Source organism: Haliaeetus albicilla, chromosome 1 (genome assembly GCF_947461875.1).
Source record: "Haliaeetus albicilla chromosome 1, bHalAlb1.1, whole genome shotgun sequence".
NCBI lineage: Eukaryota > Metazoa > Chordata > Aves > Accipitriformes > Accipitridae > Haliaeetus > Haliaeetus albicilla.
The window spans coordinates 53,535,582-53,559,268 of record NC_091483.1 but is presented as its reverse complement, the minus strand read 5'-3'; the positions used below and the strand labels follow the sequence as shown (position 1 = coordinate 53,559,268).

General features: G+C 36.4%; 1 protein-coding gene across 3 annotated transcripts in view; it reads right to left on the bottom strand.

The window, feature by feature from the left end:
• The window catches only part of DLC1 (DLC1 Rho GTPase activating protein), a 234,640-nt gene that overhangs the window by 118,392 nt on the left and 92,561 nt on the right, over positions 1 to 23,687 (bottom strand). For all 3 annotated transcript variants that reach the window (XM_069789391.1, XM_069789386.1, XM_069789402.1), the window contains exon 5: positions 14,803 to 14,836. In XM_069789391.1, coding sequence (XP_069645492.1) covers positions 14,803 to 14,836 — 34 coding nt within the window. The remainder of the gene's footprint in view (positions 1 to 14,802; positions 14,837 to 23,687) is intronic.

The following is a 23,687-nucleotide window of genomic DNA, read 5'->3' as shown; positions in this document are numbered from 1 at the left end:
TCTCATTAAAAATGAATTGGTGACCAATAAGGTTTGGCACATTGCTTCATGAGTTTATACTGCTCTCAGCATGAAGCACTGCAGTCTAAGCTACAGAGTAGTGTGTGTCCTCTCAGGGTTAGTGTGAAGCCATTTACTGACTTTGGTCTGCAAGTTAGGCACTGTGTTTCTCTGAAGAGATCCAGAGCAGGCAATGAAGAAAAGAAAAAAAAAAAATAATGTATTGCACCTTCAAAATCAGTTAACTATAATCAGATATTACAGATATTATGATAGTTTAATCATAATGGTACATCTATTTTCTAACATCACTGGAGAGCAGAATTATGCCTCTTTGGTTTTCTTACCTTAATCTATTTGGATGCTCTTTAAGAATAACCCTCAATTTAAATTTTGGCAGCTTGTAAATTTTGGCAGCTTGTAAATTTTGGTTTGGTGATAACTGCTCCTCTGACATGCATTTTATCCCTCAGTTACAGATATGTAGGGTCAGTTGACACATGTTCTCCACTTTATTATAGGGATATTTTTGTGTCTGGGAATATGAATTAGCTTTTTCTTGCTCAACAAACTTCATCTTTCAATTGAAGAAATATGAAGGCCATTAACACTTCATGAATTAAACTACAGTGCACCTAAATTCCTACTATGATTTACAACTGTTGTTTGCTTCAATAATTAAAAAGATTCAGTAGTAGACACCAATATTTAACAAAACAGGTTGTTTAGCACAACAACCAGAACATGTCTTGCTACAGGCTGTGAAGAAAGAGGATATCCTAATTCTGTGATAAAAGTGGACCCCCAAATTTGTGCTATTTACAGCATAAACCAGAGTTGCTCAGAATACAGAACACTTCTTGTTTCTTTAAGGACTGTTTTATGAATGGCTAAGTATCTAATTGCTGCAGGCTCAGGAAAGTATTATGCCTTTGAGCTCACTTGACTGAAATCAATGAAAGCTGCTGGTTCTTATCAGTGAGATCTGCTGTTCAAAGGTCCTTTAGGAATAAAAGCAAATCCTGACTCCTGCTGTGTGAGGACATTGGTAAGGCAATGCCTGCTCTGTGCCGATAGGGCTGGGATGTTAAACAGGGCTGTTTTTTTCCCAAATTAATGTGGAGCCCTGCCCCCGGGCTCCTTTATTCTCTGCCACACAGATGTGAGGTTTTCTCTGATTTCATCAATTTGTAGTTAGGTTGCTGATAGAGTGAGCACTCGTGCAGATAATAATTTGGTGCTCAGGCTACAATTATGGCTACAGTGACTTCCACTTCCCCCTACTAATAACTCAGCATGCTATCCAAAATATGTTTGGTACTGATACGTGAGCCGCAAGTGCTAAGCGCGGCTCGGCATAACTCTGCCCATTCCATAGGCTTGTCCCAGAGGAGGGGGAGCACTGGAGGAGCAACCTCTGGTACGAAGGGCTGCTGTACAGGGAACGTAAACTGGGACGGCCACTGTTGCTTGCCAGGGCACTGTCTGCCACACCTCTTCTCCACAGTTACCCGAGGGATTGCCTGCAAGTTAAGGAGGCATAAAGGCAGCTGAAAGTCATTTGCGTTCCACTTTCCAGGTATGCGTAACAGAGCAGCAGGACAGCTACTTTTCTGGCTCACTCTTTTTTTCCTTTTTACTCTCCTGAACTAATTATGGTTGCATGACACCTAAACAATTAAAAGGCAAAAGTGCAGAATCATCAGGTCTATTTATCTGTAACCAAAAGAATTAATTTCCAGAATCTCCTTTTCAGTAAAACTTCAAATATAAAACCTTGAAGATAGTTTGTCAGAAGGAGTGAACGTGGAGAGAAGAGTTACGTGAAAGCAATGGTTTAAATGCTTATGCTAGAATCTCACTGGAACATATTTTCTATGCATTACAAGAGGTATTGCCCTTCCCAAACCTTATGTGGGAAGCAAGAGACTAAAGGTCTTTCTACTGAGAAAGTCATTTGCTCATAAATTCATATTTGAATCGTCTAAGCAAGGACAAAACCTGGAGAAGTCAGTAGTAGACAAAAGATGTCAGAATGAATTCATCTGACTGATCTTTTTGATCAAGACCATGCAGGAAGAGTAAGGGTGAATCCCCTACCACTGCTGGTTTCAAGCAGTCCCTGGTCCATGCTATCTCCCAAGGTGTTCATGGGTCTTGTCTAGAAAAGTGCCAGATGGCATGGGCCAAAACTACAGCAGGAAGCATGATAATAAATAAACAAGTGGGATAACTTTATGCCAGTACTTGAGCACCTGTCCTGTTTAGTTTACTTGTTCAGATGATGCTGTGTGACTGAGTTCTTCAAACAGGTGCCCTTTTATCCTTGGTGACTGACTGCTGGATGTGTGCACTCCAAGTTTGTTATTTAGCCTATACCTTCCTCTGACAGTACAAATGAAACAAACCTATGTGGCTCAGCCCAGAGCTCTTTTAAGAGTGGAAATACTGAGTTTGGGGAAGTACTTTGGTTGTGGTACTTTGTTTTTGTCATCATCGCATTTCTAAATCTATCTTCTGGATTTCTAAATAGAGAGGGAAAGAGCACTTGCAAGAAATTGTATAGCACTATATAGGAAACAACTATAAGGGAATATGGGAGCCAATTCTCTTCTCGTTGTCTGCTCTGTATTAGTTTGGCCAATACAATTCAGATTTTAAGCAGTGCTGCAACTGCGTGGTACCTGGCAGACAGGGAGTTTTGGTGCTGGAGTTTGTCTCACCTAGTAGCGTTGTGCTTGCTGCTACTTGCTAAACACAGCTGGAAGTCTACAATAACAACACATTTACTTGGCTGTTATCTTTGACAATTACAATTCTCCATCTCACTTCAGTCTATTAAAATGACTGTCCATACTGCTGAATATTACAAAGACACTTTGTCTTTTTTTTTTTTTTTTTTTTTTTACACTGCTTTATTTTTAAGGGTTTATTTTGTTTGGTTTAAGGAAAACAGGTAAGGAAGCTTAAATAACAGGTCTCAGGAAATGAAATGATCACTACATCTTTAGTTGAACTGGAATGCACTTAAGAAAATAAGAGAGAGGTTTAAGTTAGAGTCATGGGAACCAGTGAACAAAGCACCAAAAAGCATGAAACCCCAACACAGATGTAGCAAAGATTTTCCAGATGTGGAATTCTTTCTATGGATCAGTAGAGTTAGCTTAACTTACTTAAGCTGTAATGATTATTCGGGGGGGGGGGGGGGAGGGGAGTATGGCTCATTTCTTATCTCTCTGTCTTTTAATATAACTAAATGCAATTTACTTTGCTGAAGATTTTTATCTAGGTTTGCTTTATGAAAAGATGTCTGTTTCTTATTCCTCTTAGTTTGTCTAATGTGGCATACATTGCCTCTCCGGAAATGCCTTTGAAATGTACTGCAAAAGTTAATATATGTAGCAACTTCTTAGATTGGAACCTTTCTTGGTTAGTTTTTCAATGTCCAGTTCCTCATTAAAAACAAAATAATGTCCAGTTTTGGTTACAACTGTAACATATCTCTATATAGATATATATCTCCACAGTTTCTAGTACGGTCTTAGGTTATGTTTGTGTTTCTGTATTCTTATGAGATATGTTCGTACTTTTTTTTCTTTGCTCTATATTCAGCTGAAGAATTGCCTTGATTTACTGTATTCTGATTATTGATTGATTTCCACAAATTCTAAGATCCCTCTAGCTACTGCTAGAAAGTTTCCTAACACGTGGAGGACTTTTGCTGTTGCTGTATAACTTATACAGTATTCTTAATTTGATGATGGGTAGTTGGTACTCTTTCCTGGAGGAAATACATGCCTCTTACAAAATGTAAGAAACACTCATGTAATAAAAATAGATGCAGTGTGCATATTAGGGCTGAATATTCAATACATTTTTACTACAAAATACCATTTCTGACACGTTAAAAACTCCTTCAATATTTGGATAGTGACTTATCCACTGGAAATATTGCAATACTACTTCAACATCCTGGGCAAGTTTTGAATTGGTACATAGAGGGTTATGATTTGGGTAAATCTGATGAAAATCAGTAGTAAGACTGTCATTTATTTCATTCAGGAAATGGTTATGCTAATCAATTTCTCTGTTGTTAGTTTGTCTGGACTTTTTCTAAACCTGTGTAAAATTTTGTCATCTGCCCTGTACTGAGCCCCATAGTTCAGTTCTAGACTGCATGGAGAAGTGCCTCCCCCTGTTTGTTTTGAATCTGCCACCTTTATTTGATGTCCTGTCATTCTTTTACAGGAACAGACAAGCAATTGCACATAAATGTCAAATGATTATCAACACAGAGTAATCAACTATGGACAACTATTGTACTGGGAGACAAAAAAAGAGATGAGGTGCAAAAACTTTTACTGTTGGAAGGAATGGCAGGTATTAAAATCCCTGACTGAAGAAGCCAGTACTGCTTCCAAGCTAGCAGTGAATCCTACTCTAACTTGTGTGCCAGAAACAGTCTTCCACTTGACCCATTGTTATTGTCTGATCCTGCAATAGCTAATTGAATGGCTGCTAAAAGGCATTTTTCCTACAAATACTACTCTGGATCCATGCTTCAAAACAGAGCCACACTTAAGTTGTAAGGGTGATCTTTATAAAAAGTACAAGTCTGAGATCTTCCTCTAAAAGGGTGAAAGAAATTTTAGGAAAACTAGAGATTATCCCATAAGTCTCTTCCAACTTTCCAAACATTGTCCTGCCACAAATGCTCTGATAATGATGAAATGATACCTGATAAAATTGATTAACCTGATAATACACTAAAATTTTGCAGGAGAGGGTATATCAGTTATGAATGTGAAATAGAGCCCTGCTGAAAACACACTTGTGCTGACACAAAAAATGCTATTCCACTCAAAAGTGTTAGCAAAAGCTATACCATGAAAATAAGTCCTTGGCACTCTCTGAACATTCTGGAGTTTCATCCCTGCTTTGAGAGCCTCCCATGGTAACTACAAGAGCAAAATATTTCTAGTATAGGCACGGGCTTTGTTCTGTAAACAGTGCTCTATGCAAGTCAATTGATTGAAAACAAATTCAATAAACTTGGTTTTCAGTTCTTTCATTATTTGTAATACTTATGAATTAAGCAACAATTTCGTGCAGTTATCTGATTCTTTCCTAAAATGTCATGAAGGGGAGATTCACTAATAGCCAAAATCAACACAAAGGTAGATTGAAGATGGCAATAAAACAATTGCATGAGGCAACTGACTGTGTCTAAGAATCATACACTGGTGCGTTTTAAAGACCAATGGCATCTACCATATGCTAGACAATCAGAGTTTGATTTGATTGCCACTTCCTGATAGGTGCAAAAGCAATGTAATTTTACAAGAGTATTTGCAGAGGAGATCTGAGACAAGGGCTAAACTTGATGACTAGATACCACAAGGTATTTCAAAATCTTCAAGATAATGAAAAACACTTTTTGTCAGATATGGTTAGTATCTTTGAGTTTATAGACAATAAAAGATCTAGTTGCTCAGGCTGGACATATAACAAGCAGATACAGCAATTCTCTCAAGCATCACTTGCTATACCAGAAGGCATTCAGAGCGCAAGTCAACAACTCTAACAAGGAAAAAAAAACCCAGTCTGAGCAACCTGTGACACTGCAGTTACATACAGCCCTATCACTGTGCTGCCAGGGATGGTTCTACATCAGGAAGACACTTTGCCTCCAGGTGTGCCTAATCCAAACTGTGTTTTTGGGTGTCTCTCACCTGCATTTTCAGCATGTCCTTGGAGGAATGTAAACAAGCATGACTTCTCATCAAACATCAAAGACCTCTCTCTTTTCCCTAAGGATTTGTGAAAAGGAGCTTTTTATTCTAAAAAGACAGGAGTTTAAAGTGTGAGTGTAAGTACTTAAAATATATAAACAGCAAAACCCTGTGCTGGCTTTGTGGAGTAAAGCCCATGTCCCAGGTAATCTGGGACTGAACCCATTTCTTACCCTTCTGTTTTAACAGATGCAAAAAGAGAAATGTTATCTTGCCACACTTACTTAAGTGCTCTAAGCTCTTCATATTAAAGATGATTTAAAATTGTTCAGCTCTTAGGTTTATCTTCAGCAACTCTGAAACAGCTTAGCAGTATGAGTCCTATTTTCAAATATGAACACAGAAGCATAATATAAACTTACAGATGTTTTGAATGTTGTCTAGGAACCCAAAGAAGTAAAGAAGAGCTTATTAAATTTTTCAGAAATGACTAGGTACCTTCATAATTCTGGGCCATGTGCAGATTTTACTGCCCAAACATAACCTTTACTGGGAATTGGTGTACAATAAGCAGGTATCACAACAGAGAGATTGTTTTTCATCTTCAGGTACCTAAATAACTGTGAAAATGTAGCCAAAAGTTATTTTTAAAGTTTGGCTCTGGGCACCTCAGCTTTTCAGAAGCTGACTCTATTTCTGGACACTGAAAAAGAAAGCTCATCACCTGATTTCCAAATCAACAGTCACATCACTACTTTGGAAACCATGGTCTAATGATTACATGTCAGTATCAATTAGGACCAAGTGAACTTGTTTATATTTCATCTGAACCAACACAAGTCTTTACCATGAACTCAGTGTGAACAAAATTAGGCTAGAAATAACTTGATTAATTGGTTATCACTGTTCTCTGTTATTCTTGTTATAGCCTAAAAAGGAAAGTAAGAACAACTTGTTCATGTTTGCTTTGATTTAAAAGCTATTTTGGGTCAGAGACTACTTCTTTTAGAATGTTTCTGGTGTCCAATACAATAAGAGACCACAGTTTGGGCTGGGTAATATAAATGCTACCAAACCACTGTGTAACTGATAACTAGCTTTATACTGAAAAGCAACTCGATTAAGATTAAATATATGACACTAGCCAGAATACACTGAGTACCAGTTTATAGTCTGTATGGTGGTGTTCTAAAATGTGAGCACATTATAATTAGTTATAATGTAATACTAAACTGAATTTACTGAAAGTAACAAATTCACTAGCCTTCTGCTGCATATTCTACTTTGACAATATAGAGCTCAGTCATGAAACACTGTTTCCCACAATATTTTTGTTTGCAAGTTGGGATTTTACAGTCTGGAAGGGTGGATAAATAAATGATACAAAACTGGCTGGAGAGCAGCTCTATGGAAAAGGCCCTGGGGTCTTGGCAGACAGCGAGCTGCACATGAGCCAGCAGCGTGCCCTGGCAGCAAAGAGAGCTGGCAGCATCCTGGGATGTATCAATAAAAGCATGGCCTGTAGAAGGAGGGAAGGGATTATCCCCCTCTATTCAGTGCTTGTTAGACCACATCTGCAATACTGAGTCTAGTTTCAGGATTCTCCCAATACAAGACAGACATCGATAAAAGGGAACAAGCCCAGGGGAGGGCCACCAAGCTGGTCAGGGTCTGGATCACTTGGCCTGTAAGCTGAGGCTGTGGGACTTGTTCAGCCTGAAGAGATGGCTTTTGGGGTCCTACCAGCAGCTCCCCAGGACCTCATGGGGGGACAACAAGAAGATGGAGCTGGGCTCTTCACATTGTGCATGTGAGGATGACAAGAGACAACAGGCATAAACTGAAACCAGAAGGGATCAGACTGGATATAAGTAAAACTGTCTCCTCCATGGAGACTGTACAGCAGTGGAGCAGGTAGCCTACAGAGGTTACACAGGCTCTGTCCTTGGAGGTTTTCAAGACCGGACTGGATGAAGCCCTGAGCAACTTTGTCTGACCTCAGGGCTGGTCCTGCTTGAGCAGGAGGTTGGAAGAAGGATCTCCAAAGGTCCCTTTCAAGAGAGTTATCTTGAGTTATCCTTTGTTTAACTGTGTTTCACTAATAGGTGATGAAGTCTGTTATGAGAGACATTCTTAGAACTTATCAATCTGTGATGAAACTTATAATATTAGTGTCAAAATATGTTTAAAAGACTTCAATGCTAATGCTTGGTTTTTTTCTAATCACATAGTTCCTGGGATAAAATAACTTGCCTTAACAAAGAAAGTATATATTGCCTTAGAAACACATTAGATTGGACAGATAAGGGACAGCTGAAAGGTTTAGCATGATGGCCAGCAGCTGGCACTATATACATCTTTATTCCTATCAGGGAAATATCTTGATTAGAATAAGGTAATTCTATAACAGAAATTAAAAGAAGGCAGCAAACCAGCAAACAAATCAAAATTCAATTGCTCATCACAGGAATATAAGGCACCGAGGCACTGCTTGTTTTCTCTAAAGTGAATACCAACATTTGAATATTTGTTGAGGAAAAATTTAAAAGTTGTTTCCACAGTTAACACAAACATGAAAGAATCTAGAGAAATATCATAGCTGCAAAAGCATTAAAGTGCATGACATGGACCAATGCAATGTAAAAATAATGGCCTATCCTTGCTATTGGCCTAAAATAATTCAGTTAAGCTTTTCTGAGTATTTTAAAGATCAAAATAGATAAGACTGTATTAAAGAAACGAAAAAAATTAAATGTCTTTGAAGATAACAGCAACATATTTTGATTTAAGAAACTCTTCCAAAGAAGTATAAAAGGAAGTCCATACTGATGGCCCATACTAATGCAGGTGGAATAAGAAAACAAGCTGGCTAAATATTTAAGAATTCGATGCACAAGAGGTTCTGTTAGTTCTCAGATACTTCAGATGTACTTTATTATTATGCAGTAATTTAATGGAATTTGTTCTAGCCTTCCAGAAAACACCAATTTTCCTGTTCAGGCACAGGACCTAACGTTTGTGTCCTTCTTCAATGGTGTACAGCCTTCTTGACTGCTGGCTCCCCCTCAGAGAACATTCATGCTACCTGGCCCTACCCTTCACTTTTTAAGACTCATGAAAGTAACATACAACAGACAATCATGAAGAGTTTTAGGGGCCATCCTGCTTCCAGTGCATTTAGCAAGGTTTTAAGTGGACTTTCAGAGAAAAGCTGCAGTCCCAGGACCTACTGTTTTGTCCAAAACCTAAAGAAAATGGCCATGGCACCTTAAGATTAATGAGACTTTGGCTTTGCACAGTGCTACGTGCATTTTAAAGTTTATGTGTTTATATCCACATGCATACAGTGAATATGGTGTGACTTTTAAAAGTGAAGTAATTTATTCAGAAGAACAACTACAGTAGTGTGTGGTTAATAAGCCACTAAAAATCGAATACCAAAAATCATGACATCAGCTATTTTACTGCATTTAGAAAAAATAAAAAGAACCCAATGACTAAACATCATCAGGAATCTTAGCATGAAATGTCAGCTTTTGGTATCTATTGGCATCACAAACCGTTTTTCTAGTAATGAAATAAATGACAGTGGAATAAAAATATATCTATTAGCATCTGTTAGTGTTTGGCAGACATCCATGCATATTCTGGCAGAGTTTCTGTAACTGTTTATTAGTATGACAGACTGAAGTGTGAGTGCTCACCTGACATTTTTATTTAGAAAGCAAACACTCAGCTAAAACAAATTTTATAACTGTTGCAACATCAACAGTAAAAGAAAGATTACCTCGCTAGGCACTGGTTCTTTATACTACGGTCTCACAAAAACACTAATAAGACTGTTCTACTAAATCCAGATACAATACTTACAAAAAGGAACAAGTAATAATTCATTTTGCCCAGTTTATTCTAGAATGCTGTCTAGAGATATTGTAAAGCAGCCAGAAAACTAGTAACTGTGCCAGTTAACTTGTATTTCTCTCCAGTTTATGTGGAAACTGATATCCTGTAGCCAGTCAGATTAAACTTTTTAATGTTTGCTCTAGGTTCAAAATAGGTCATGTATGGATGAACCTTTAATGACTCCATGAAAACAGAGCATCCAGTGGATACCGCTCATAGAAAGAAGTGATTTCTCTGGATCTAGAACATGTTTGTAAAGTCCAGTGAAGATTTTCTTTTTTCCTTTTTGATTAGAGCTGTGGTTAAATTAAATGAAATTAAAAGAGCTCTCTACCTAGTGCACCAAGCAGTTGGTCTTTTATGTGCCTTGTTTAATGACAGTGAACCTGTCACTACTGGATTTTCAAGGTCCTCCTGCTGCGAGTTCTCACAGACGGGCCCGACCCCCCTTGTCATCACTCCATCACCTCCTGTTCTGCAGCTCATCTCACCATGGGGCCGAGCACCAAGTGTCCTCCGCTGCCTGACACCAACAATTAGAGTCTGAGAGGAAATACCCTGCCGTCAAGGTCCCTTTAATCATCTGTGTATTTGTCTTCCTTGTGAATCAAAGGCAACCAGGGTAATTAACACCAAAGGACATTGAGCCTGTACTTTATTAAATTGTATCTTTACCAGAAATCTAGAGGACATGCAGAAAAAAATGAGACTTTGTTCACTGCTAGGCCCATACTGTAATACTAACACTGGGGAGCTTTCAAACACTTTACACTGGCCAGAGATCCAATAAGGCTGCTGTCTTTGACTGTGCTTAATACTTTATCCTCTTGTTCGCTTGCTGATCACCAAAATGCAGATGAGAAATGAGCTATCAAATCTGTTCTACTCCATGTCAAAGACTGACACTTTTATTTGTGCTGAAGTAGACCTCTCTAAAAAGAGAGTACTGATATTTATCCAAAGAGGTTGTGCACTTTTCCCATAGCATATCTTTAAAGCAAGAGGGAATATTTTGGTAGAATCATGAAAGGTCTCAAAAGCATGTTCACTTGCTATTCTGCTAGGGAATTTTTACTGCTACAGATGAGTAGTGCCACTTGCTTTTTTATTTCAAGTCATGTGTTCTGTGCTTTGTAATTGATCCAAGTTTGTACTTAAAAACTAAATGTAGTACTCAATGGCTTAAAAACTGCTTATTTTATTTTTAGAGCAGCAACTCTTCTAAATGTGTGTTCAACCAAAATACCACAGGGCAGTTTTATGCACAGGAAAAATTTATTTATTATAATGCTGGAAATTATGGACCAATGGTGTTAATATTTATTTAATATTTATTTAGGGCTAGACTAAACCTTCAGCCCTGTTTATGTGATAGCACATAGTTTCATCACCTCAAAAGAAATAAGCTGTGCTAGTCCCTGACCAGATGTGGATATTCACTCTGCCTCTCCCACTGGCTCTGTTGTAGCAATGTTTCTAAGTCACAAACAGAGTTCAATATTACCTACAAATATTTGAGAATAAATTGGGAAATCATTAAGTAGGCCCACAAAGAGATTTAGGCAATACTTGAATACGATTACATTTCACCTTTGTTTTGGGAACACCGCTCCAGAAACTGATGTTAGCCCTGAATTAGGAACCTCACTGTGGATTAGTTGTACTGAATATTGGCATCTCTGTTAGAAGCCATCCTGACTCTACAGTTACTGGACAGTCAACCAATGCCATTCATGAAGTCTCGTGTGATTCACATCAGTAAACCAAATGCTGACATATAGCCAGGTGAACCAAAGGTTCATATGCTGATTATTTTTTAGACTATAAATGAAGCCAACACCAGTAAGTCCGAGACAGACACCTTCATTATTGAGAGGTGAGATGAACACTCCATCCTTCAAATTTCTTCATAGCTCACGGACAGAATTTGAGAATAAAAGTCACAACAGTCAGCAAGGTAAGTAAAGGCATGGGACTACCTAAATTACCCAAAAGAAAGATGGATGCATCTGAAAAAAACAATCTTTTGAAGCTGGTTGCTGGCCTGCATTCCTGATTTAGGTGCCAATAGTCCCAGCCCTGAGTCATCTCTTGGCTTGAGCCATCATTTTCCCTGACTGTGCATGTTGCTTGATCTTAACTTCTACCTTAAAAAAGCCCTTTTGAATTTTTTTTTTTCACCATTGCCAGAAATGTCAACAATATTAAGACTTCTTAAAAATGCATTTCTTAGAAATAGCTGATGCCACAGTACATCATTTGCAAAGCCGCAATTCACACAACTTTAAGCAATAGTGTACACAGTTAGGCATGACTGATGTTCTGCTCAATACACTGATCATTTATAGATTTTTGCCAAAGGGACTCTGCAATTGCAGGTTTTACTGCACTTTCCACTGTAAAAAAAAAAAATTAACTGGTTATGCAACTCCTGAGTTATTAATTGACAAAAGCAGCAATGTTTTCAGATTATGTTTGGCTTTGCTCTAAACCTAAAAATAGTGTGGGGGTTTTTTTTTTTTTTTTTTTTTTTTTTTAAGTACTCCATCTGAAAGTTTGTATTTGATGTAGTCAAAATTTACTGCATGTTGGAAAATATATAAAATTGAGAAAATATTTCATTTCAAGGAGTAACAACTGCTATAAACATAATCAGTAATGTGTGAACTTCTAAGCTGCTTAAGCAGCTTGGTCCATTTAAGGATCTAAATGTATCGTTGCCTATAGGAAAAGCATTTGAAAGTATCAAAGTATCTGGAATCTACATAATAGAAAGTCTTGTAAAAACAGGTTTTTATTTATGTATGTAGAATTTCTGAACCAGAAACAGCCTTTTTACTTTCTTGTATTTCTCACTCCAGTCCCAGATGAAACGAAATAATATTAAGTAGGAAAGAGGGAACTACAAGAAATTATTCAGATTCTCAGAATGAGAAAAGATGCTTGACTAGACATTTTGAGTTCCTTTTTAATCTAATTTTAATACAATGCTATCCATTCTTTTTACCTACTGTGTTATTAACATTGTCAGTAGTAAAATAAAAAAGTCCTTTTTGTATTTTGTAACATACTTGAGTCTGTAAGAATATAAACTAGAAAGAGTTGGATTGCTGGTATTTCCTAATAAATATCAAAATTAGTATTTGTTTTGTTCTCTTACAGCAGACATGTAAATATGCTATTGGTTTTTTTTGAGGGCTTTCACATCTTGCTTATGGCTTTGTCATTCATGAGTCTTATGCAATGTCATTTATCTGGTGAAGTGTAAGCAGCAATGATCAAACAAAGGCTAGTTAAATTGCAAAACATGAGACCTGGATGTCTGAATCAAGATCCAATTGCATTTGAAAGAAATGGCACTAACTACCCCTAGAACCAAGTGACTTCAGTCAATAGGCCTGATTTAAATAATCATCTCCCAAATGCATGCTTAATATTTCCAAAAAACCATAACCTCATAAGCTCCTGAGCTCTAGAGTTAAGCAAAAGCCAAAACCAATTAAAAGGCAACCACATTTCCATTCACAGTGTAGCTTGTGCTCATGTACATGATAATGTCAGCAGACTGACTCTACATGGCATGAAGTTCTACCTAATATTTGTAATATTAAATATAATGCTGTCCACAAAAAAAACCCCACCAAAACAATGAAGTCTGGGCAGGAAAAAGGAAAAGAGACAGAGATTCATATGCATATGTATGGGTTATAAAATGTATGTCAAAAATAAATGTATTTCATACCATCATCAACACTGACATGATAAGTAGTTTTGACACTGAAGAAGTACGGTTAGAGCTTTGGGTTTTATTTCTGATTTTACAAGCCATTAGCTATGGCAAACACTTGTTGCAGCCCTATTCCTCTAGCATAAAACTGGGGTCATTACATCGCTATGCCCTGAAGATTTTTAATGACTTTCAGAGACCTTTTAATCTTGTATGGTACATAATTGCTAAAGATGTACAAAACCCTATAATGTTGCATAGCTGCTTGACAAAGTATTTGAAATCAGCTGCAAATAGTAGGGCCCGTTATAATCAGTTTACATGTTTTGACATAATTTAAAGGATGTGTCCAAATACAAACTGCCTCAGAAAAAGAAATACCAAATAATACCACCTGCAAAATCTATAAGAAAATGCTTATTAAATGAGAGTCACAGTTTGGGAATTATTTATGAGTGTCAACAGCTAAAATAGCAACATCCTGACAGCATATGACAACATATGGACAAGACAGTTCCATAGCTTTTACAGTACTGATTAGCACCGGGTTTGTCTCTCAGAAACTTTTTTTTAACCTATTCCTTTCCCTTAATAGGCAAAAGGAAAGAAGTAATCAGAACCAAGATAATGCAAGAAAATGTCACCAACAAAAATCAGACATAAATCAGAATGCTAGATGGCATTTGAATATTTTGAGGTATTTTTCAAACTATATTTGAAGTACAGTAGCAAATTATCAACTACAATAAATGATGAAGAAAACAACAGAGATTCTAGAGATCTATAATGCTGAGTGGAGCGTTCCCTAGTATTTGTCACAATAAACCCATTTGACAGTGTCTAGCAGACAATCACTAATAGATTTCACATACCAACACCAAAGTGTATATAGTCTTCAGAGAACGTATATAACAGAAAAAAAAAATAGAAAAACAACCTTTCAATATTCTGAAAGTACTTAGACAAAATATAAATTATTATCTCCAGTGAAATACTCCAGATAACTGAAATTTCCTGCCATACTTAGACAGACAGTAAAGTTCACACCAAGTCATGAAATTCCACTGACTTGGACAAACCCATTGGCATTTGTTGATTGAGACATCAAATAAATCAAAATAGATTTTAACACGAAGTAACAAGTTAGTATCTAGAAGAAGACTGACATACAGGGGGCAGCTGCAATTCAACCCATTACTTTGTACGATAGTTTCAAACATCTTTATTAGTATCACTCAGAAAGCTGGACTGCTTTTCAGAAAGAGAAAATATCCTTTTCAGGTAACAAAGAATAACTTTTACACAGACATTTGTCAGGTCTGTAATCCTGCACATTCAAAACCCCACAGCTGAAGCCCATCTTTTATCACTTAGTTAAGTAACACTGTATTCCACAAAACAAATACAAGGAAATAAGAAAGCAAGTAGATATTTACTCACCAGCCTTCTCCTTCTCTGAAATAACAGGCATAGCCTGAAAGAAAAAAATAAATGATACCACTATTAAAAAAAAAAAAACACTATTAGGGAAACATTATAAAATCTTAACGTAGATTTTATGAGCATCCAGAAGGTCTAGAAAGAACTGAGGCATCAGTGTGTTAAGCACTCTGGAGAGAAACAAAAAGTTCCTGTTTGAGTATCTTATAATCTATTATGAAACTAATTACTGTTAAAAAAAAAAAAGAGGACTAGGAAAGAAGGGAGGAGATGGAGTTAATAAGATATTCCAATGATTGCATTTTGAAACAATCATCCTAGAATAACTGCCCACAAAATTCCGCTGGGAAATTGCTAAATAATTCTGAAGGAGTGAAGACAAAAACTGTGTGCCTGAAGATGAGACTAAAATGCCAAATCTTTCTTCTACAGAGCTCAAGTAGGGTTCTGCCATTGACTCCATATAGTTAGGACTCGGGCTCACAAGTATGTTGTTCTATAACATATCTATTTCTTACTTTTCATACAATTTTTCAGAGACAAGTAATAGAATTGTTTTCATATTGGCTGTAATTGTTTTTGGAGTTGGAAAATTTTTTTTTTGTTTGTTTGTTTGTTTTTACAATGGATGTAAAAATCTTTCATATTATGCTTTTCTTTCAGAATAATGCAAATGAACTTTCTGGGTGTATTTTTCCTAAAATAAGTAGGTTCTAGATTGGATGAATAGTAAAATGGAATTTATATGGCATACATCTAAGCAGAACTAAAGAATGTGCAGATACAATAAAGGTAAGGAAGGCTGGATGAGAAATCAGATTGCGTATGCAATGTAGGCAGAGTTGCCATGTGAGTTAAGGTATCAATTTTACATCCCTTTCACTCATCAGTCTAGCCTTTATTCAGCACATTTTCCTGCTGCAGATTTCACAGAAAGAGGAGAGTGATGGACAGAAATCACAAAACAACTAGTTTCAGACTTTCTATAGAGTTCCTGAAATAGGCTTTAAAAATTTTGCTTCAGGATTTGATTTGTCTTGCTATATAAAATAGTATTTTATAGCATTTCCTGGATGATATTTTGTATAAAATTTCAACTAGAACATGTCTTAGACAATATTTATTAATAAATACCTTACAGATTGGTAATAGCCATAAGAATACTTTTGTGATTCTTTGTTTCACCTGTACTCTGACTAGTTAAATATCTGTTGCTTGAGTTTGACATTCAACCATAATGCCTCAGGGCAGATATGCAAGTCACAAAATTAGTACTTCTCAAGTAGGATGAAGAAGCACTATAAGTTCCAGAAAATTTAAAGGTAGAATGAGGTTCGGAGAGAAAAGTACTTCCTACGTTCCTGTAGAAATCTTGCAGCAATTCATTAAGACTGATGCTAGAGACACCAATGTGGATTACACAAACTACCAAAAGTAAGAATTTTAAAATCAAGTCAGGTGCATAGGAAAAAAAAAATAAAACTACTAGAGCACTGAGATAAAGAAATACATTCAAAATGATAGAATCACAAATTTTCCTAGAATAATTAGAAGGAACTCATATGGCGGCGACTACCTGTCGCCGCCATTTTTCACTACTCCAGGTCCCCCATAGTGCATTATGTAAATATAGAGATTTCTGTTTATTGCCTCACTTCTATTGATATCAGACTTAGCCCACTTTTTTTCAGCAAAACATCATTCCATTTCCTTCATGTGCTTTTAAAATTAGAACAACTAATTTTCTCTAATTTGGTCTTATTGTTTAAATGCACAAGAAAAAAGTATAGCATTTTCCAAGAGCCAAATATTTTCTTAAAGTCATGTGAATCCAAGTCAAAAATGAAAAAAGAAATTATCTCTAAATCCCCCCTTATAGTAGCATTGAATTAATTAAAATAAAATCATTTCTTTAGAACAGAATAAGAAGCATATATTTCCAAAGAATATCAATATTCTTCTCACTGTAAAAACTATAAATAACATGAATGCTTGACTCAGAACATGGTACTGTAGCATACTTATAAATTCTGAATCCATTGTAACAGTTATGAAAGAGGTTTTCCTTAAAATAATGTATATAAGCAAGTAAGTCTTACTCATTAATTCCTTAGATTTTAAAGAGAACTCATATATGGTTTTAGTCAAAGGTTTAGATTTGCTTAGTTTATAGAAAAATTAAAAATCTTACTATTTTATTAAAATATATAGTAAAGTCCCTGATTAAAAAAACCCCAAGCCAAACAAAAAAACACTCCCCAAAATTACCCTCTTTAGCCACAAAGTACAAAGACATCTTGGACAATACTTTGAAATATGTCTGTTTCCTAAGCAGAGTGTAATTTTGCTGAATCGAGATGTAAAATGAGCTAAAAATTCTGTCAGAATGTTCTATTGCTGCTTAAAAGCTGAGAAAAAAAATCCTAAATGAACATAGTATTTCTTGAAAATTTACAATAAAGTAAACCACCAGCAAATCTTGTTCAACAAGATCTCTGATGGTCCTACTATTGGTTTAGTTTTTCATTAATACAGCTACCCATACTGCTTACATGCTGCCTAGTGGGAAAACATGATTGTTACTTATGAGAAATGCTCTCATCTCCAGTACGGTTTTGAATTCACTGGAGACCTTCTTCCAACAAGTTCCATATGTTCCAAATGAATTGCATTCCCAGGAAGTGATTTAACATTTCTGGCAATGGAGCAATTAAACCGGATTTTCCTGCTTGGCCAGATGGGTTCACTGTAACTTCACGTTATTTCTCACTCTCCTCACAGAACTGAAGAACTCGACTAACAATTTCCACATGATCGGGTCACATGTGTTTTTTAAAAAAGCAGGCGCACGCCCTCCTTACACCCTCTTCACAGGTTTCACAAACACTCCCCAAAGTCAGGCTCCTCTCTATATTTTTAATGATATGTGCTTTTAGCAGCACCAAGAAATAAAAGGGGGGGGGGGGGGGGGAAGAGGGGAAATCCCTATCAGACCATTGCTGAAATATACTCAGGATTTACTTTTAAATTGGAGAATGTGATTTTTAACCTATAAAAATCTTACTTGAAATGTCATATTGAAAATTTTTGTATGCATCCTTACTGTGTTGCAACCGATTCCCTGTAAATATATTATACCTGCAAATATGACTGTAAAGTGCATGTAAAATGCTATATTGGACATTTTTCTTTAAAGTTGCAAAGAAGACAGAGTGCATTTGGGAGCAGCGATGAGAGTACGCTGAGCTGCAAGACCGCCATTGTAAAAAGCTGAAGCACATCCAGTCTGACCTGAACATTGGCTCTCCCTTAACTGTAGTGCGAAGCTATATGTATTTTTTTTTTAATACTGATTCCAAACCTGCAGACAAAACCATTATGAACAAAATTAAACTAGCTATCTTTTTGTTTCCTTGCACTCACATAACACGAACAGCTCTATTATGACTGACTTGTCTGCAAAGGGCCACACTAGATGGCAGAGGTTTGTAACTACAGTAACTGGCAAGTTACTGTAGAGGAGCATGTAACATACAATTTCTGAAATAAGGATCTAATGACATCTATTTATTGTTGTAGTATCTCATAAACCAGTTGGAGTGAGTCTATATTTCAATTTTGCAAACAAGATATAGCATCTTTATTTTAAAGCCATTAAATGCATATTTTTTCCCCAGAATAATGGTTCTGCTTTTTTTTTTTTTTTTTGGATTACAGAAGATAAAGTGCATTTGGCGTTATGTGAATCACATTTTCAATGCTGCCGTCCAACCATGATGATAGATATTCTACAAAGCTCTTCCATCATAGAAGGCTGTCAGCTATTCGGTCTTTTTTCAGATATGCATTTGAATAGACATGCTGGGAAATTTCCTTGCTAATGATCTGATACATCTTGATTTGCAAGCATTTCTCTACAATTTTGCCGGTGGAGATAATATCTTCTACTGTCCAGGGTGAAGGGAAAACTCCAGGGTAAATGTTAGCATACTGGGATTTGACTGGAAAGGGAAAATCCAGCCTTCATAATAATTGTGACCAGGTGACTCACAATTGCTGAGCTCAAGCTGTTATAAATCCCCTACCTTATTTTTGGAAGTGCTTTTATGGTAATCACCTTTTATTCCTGCAATTAAAATCATGGCCTAAATTCTTACCTTCGTGGATGCTTTTTGGATGCAAAACAGGGTTAGTAAGAATTGTGTTTTTCACTGAAATGATTTGCCTCAGGACCAAATCCATCTTTCTATTCTAAAAAAATGGAAGCTTTATATCGCATTAGGAGCGGAAGAGACCAACCTCCAAAGCTTGCAAACATAAAAATGAATGTTATATTTAGTTTTTAATTAGGGTCATTGATTTTAAGACCAGAAACCACTATGTAGATCAAAATATATATCTCTGTTGTCTTCTTTCTACTCAAACCATCAAAACACACAAAAATCTAAAATCCTCTAAAGAAGAGCTATCTACTGAACTTCTGACAAGAAAGAAAGAAAGGAGGTAATATCAACACAATATACAGTTACCAAGAAAGGACTAATGAATCGAATGACAGAGAACTCTATTCCAGTAAATAAGAGCAATCTTGTACCTGAAAACTGAGGTCCACAACGCTCAGACAGAAAACAAATTTTAAGCATTATGTAATTTCTCATCAAACAGTGCATGTTCTGTATCATCGGGAGTCTTTAAATAGACATTTTATTTTATTTAGAAGGTATGCTCCAGTTTTCTTAATTTGGATAAGTAGTAGTTAAAATTAACTGGGTTATTTTACAGAAGAAAAAAATCCACAATCATTCAGATGGTTTGAAATTAGGGAAATATTGCAGTCCATAATGGGAAATTTCCTCGGTTATATCCCCATTACAACAAAATATTGAATAAATATCTCTACCAGAAATTTTTGTTCTTTGAAACCAAAGCATTTCCTGTTAATGAATCAGATTAAGAGAGTAAACATGTAGAAAACCCTTTTGGAAATACTACACAATTTAAAGTAAAATTATCTTTTGGTATTAGCATTGATCTGAAATCATAGCAATAACGTAGAAGAAAAACCAAGAATTATTAGTTTATAATTCAGAATTATTTACAAAACATTAATTTATTAAACTTGTCAGGTTTTAAAGTAAGTTTTCAGTTCTCCACAATTTTTACAATTTTGATTTATTTTTTTTCATCTGGATAAGGAAAGAGAAAAATCAAAACCATCAACTTTCACGACAGACCAGCTTTAGAAGGGGAATTTAGCAAGGTCTTTCTTCTTTGAGGTCTTTCATTTTACTAAAGATTGCAATTACTAGAAGTAGAGCAGAAGGCAATTAAAATCCCCACAACAATAAAGCTGCATCAATTAACTCAATTTTAAAAAGAAATTAATGTCACATTCAGAGGTCTCTGCTAAGTTTATGACAACACTATGAATTTAGTTCTAGTGGAAATACAAAGCTGTATGCTTGCCTGCATATGTTCTCCTCCAGCCAGTTGTATGCCTCTCCCCATCTACTTTGTTTTCTGACTAGATATTTCTGTTTGCTTGAGCCTCTTAATGCCACTGAGGTCACGCACAGAGACCCCTTCTAGTTAGTGCTGGATGGTTGGCAGTTCTCCTTCCACGAGGCACTTGCCAAGAGCCTGCACTTGGGGTGGTCTAGTAACTTCCTGCGTCTTCGTCATTCAGCTGGCAGAGTGTGACTCTTGCTGGATTGGAAACGCAAAACAAAGATGCAGGATAATTGTCTTGTGCTCTATTTGGTGTTATTATAGACTTTCCATAGATCAGGGTAAGCTCCCAACGCTCTGAAATCTGTCAGGACCACATACAGCTGGTTTATACAATAGATAAGACAACAGCCTGTCTGCAGCTTGTCCAGGCCATTAAGTAGAATTTCACCATAATATAGAATTAAGTCCCTTCTCTTTAGGGATGCTGAAGTCTTCAGAGCAGCTGCTGCAAGTTCCTGAATATCCTGAGAGTTACCATCATGGATTTTGTGAAACACATTTTTTTTTTTTTTAAATTAACAATTGTTAGACCTCAGTTTATTTGCATATCAGGGTTTAACTTGGAATAAAAACAAATGCATAAAATAAACTTATTTTTGATACTTCCTAGGAGTTCACCAGATAAGGAACTCTATTTCCACTTGAGCTGCTTTTGAATTACTGGGGTGGTCATACAGTACTTGTAAGGGGGGGTCAGTTAAATTTTAGTTCAATGTTAAGGAACGTTTGTATAGATTTTGGTAATAACAAAACCTATGCTTCCTCCAGTTTCACCAAACATATGTTTTCTTCAGGGAAGAGATACATAACTTGAATGTTAACACCAAAGCTGAGATGTGACACACTACCTCTAGAACTGGAGCAGCCCCAAGAGTGGTCATGCTTTTCATCAATCACCAGAGGTTCTATTAGGGTTCATTTACACATAGAGAGCTTTTTCCCAAGCTCAGAAGTCATTTGTTTAGCTAATGTTTATCTTATAAAACCTTTTACAATAACAAACACATCAATAAACCCTGAAACATTGGCAAAGCTGAACTACTTGGGAACCAGAGGGCACCCAGCTCTATAAGGCAGCAATAAAAGATAATTAAAGTCTCATGTTTCCCATTTGTTTCAACATCATGTAATGTCTACAAATGTGCTTTTGCCTTAAAACTCTTACATCTGGGGAATGCTTCTACATGGCTGACAGGAATCCCAGGTGATTTCAGTCTTTTATCATCTCCTTATATACAATACTTACAACCTTAGAATAAGTCCATGTTTCATGTAAATAAAAAATTATTTCAATTATGTGATAATAGAAATTAATTTTTTTTACAGGATGACTCTAAGTTACCAAATACCTTTGAGCACCTACTCACAGCATAAAAGAGGAAATTAAACCCAACAAAATCATACCATTCTTGTCTTTCCTTAGCTACCTCAAAGGAAAAAAAGGAGCCCTTTACCCTTCATCCCAAGAAAAGCAAGCCACTCTTACCAATTCTGAAGGGTGCAGACATGAAAATCAGGAAGGTCATCTCATTGTTGGAAGTGCCAGAGTTGGCCGTAATGCAGAAGCTGTGTGTTTATGAGCTAACTGAGAAAAGGTTAGCAATACAAATGACCGGATATGTAAATGAGCAATCTGATTGTAATAATCTTTCTGTGAGGTCAGTCCAAATCCAATGGTTGATTGCCATCTACACTTTTGAATTCTACTAATGTTAGTCTCCTGGATTCAGATCTCACTCAGGTTAGCAGCAATAAAAGAATATTTGAGTTTCTTGAATATTATATATGAAGGATTGGTATTTATGCTGATCAAGGAAAACCTCACTGTGTTCATCTTTATGTTCTGAAAAAGATTATCAGGTGTAGAGCATTGTATCAACTTATTGACACCTACTGGGAGGGCAGCAACTATTGACACCTACTAACACTCTGATCCTGTGTGAGTTTGCTCTTTTGAATCTCTGCAGCTAACCCAGCTGGCTATTCTTCCCATTGTTAGCTGCAGCAGGCTGTTACAACTGTTTAGAGTTTTCTTGCTAAATAAAAAAGCAAAACCCAAGAAACTAGTTTTTAAAACATGGTATGTATGTTTTGGCACAAATCTTTATGCTCACAGTCTGATGTGAATTCAGTCACTGTGATATTACATTTGTTGGAACAGGTGGGAAAGGATCAAAAGCAGATCCTCAGGGAGGCTCTTGATCTTGGGCTTTATTCCAGGCGTAAAAGAATAAATTACTACAAAAGCTACATCTCTTCTATGATGATGAAACCTTTACTTTTTGCAGAACATTGTAGTTCTTTACTCAGGAAGCTGAAGAGTCACATAATAGTGGTGCTAATCATGAGATGATGGAGAGAGGAGGGGGATAGCATGCCAGACAGAAACAGTGACAGGTTTGGGAGAGTCAGTGGGGTGGTTTTTTTGTGGAAAAGAGTGCATCTAACTTTGGAAGGTAGCAGGGGTGAGCATAAGAGAGTAAGTGCCAAATTAATACATTTCAGTAAGTTATCACCAAGTCTGCTAGATGTGATAATTATCATGTTTCTTCTTGGTTTACTAAAACATAGAGCAATACAGATCAACATAAACCACCCTATTTGCTTTTATGAGGAGAAGACAAATGGCAAGGAGTAGAAGCATGCAAAAAGACAGTGGCTTTGTCTTGGGTAGCAGGAGGAGGTAGAAAGAAAGGGAATAAACACTAAAATATTCTACCTGGATCTCATTTGCTTAATTGACCATATTCTTGGAATCTGTTTGTTCCTGCTCCAACATACATGTGTAGCGAGTGTGAGCTTAAAAATCACCAAACACCATTACTGTGACCTTACTAAGTCAGTATTTCTCTAGGTCATCCAAGAGAAAGAGAGCTGAAATGAAATGAGTTCTTCTGAGCACTCTCTGCACATGTAGTGTGCTAACCCTTAAGCACTTGTCAAGGTTGTGGGTGACAGATAGAGGCAGTAAAACAAAAAGATATCTTTTGGGTGAAAAAGTAAGAAAACTTGCTTTTTAGTTCATTCAAGAACTTCTGTTTCTTTCAAGATAATTGATTTAAAAAAAAAAGTTGGAAAGATATTGCTTATATGAAAACAACTCCCTTTTTTTCCAGAAGACAGAAAAAAGAAATGAAAATATGTAACAAGTAAAGATGAGTTTCTTTATCACTGGGAAACAAAACAGGAGTTTGACTCCTAAAAGGGCCTAAGGAAATGACACAAAGTAGTTTTTTTAATCCAAATACAACAATGAAAGTTCTAAAAAATACCCCAAGCCCTTGAAAAACCTCTCCAGAAAACAAAACATTAATCTGCACAGCTGTTTTATGCTAAAATGCTTGTAACTAAATCCCCCTTTTTTGTTTGAGAAA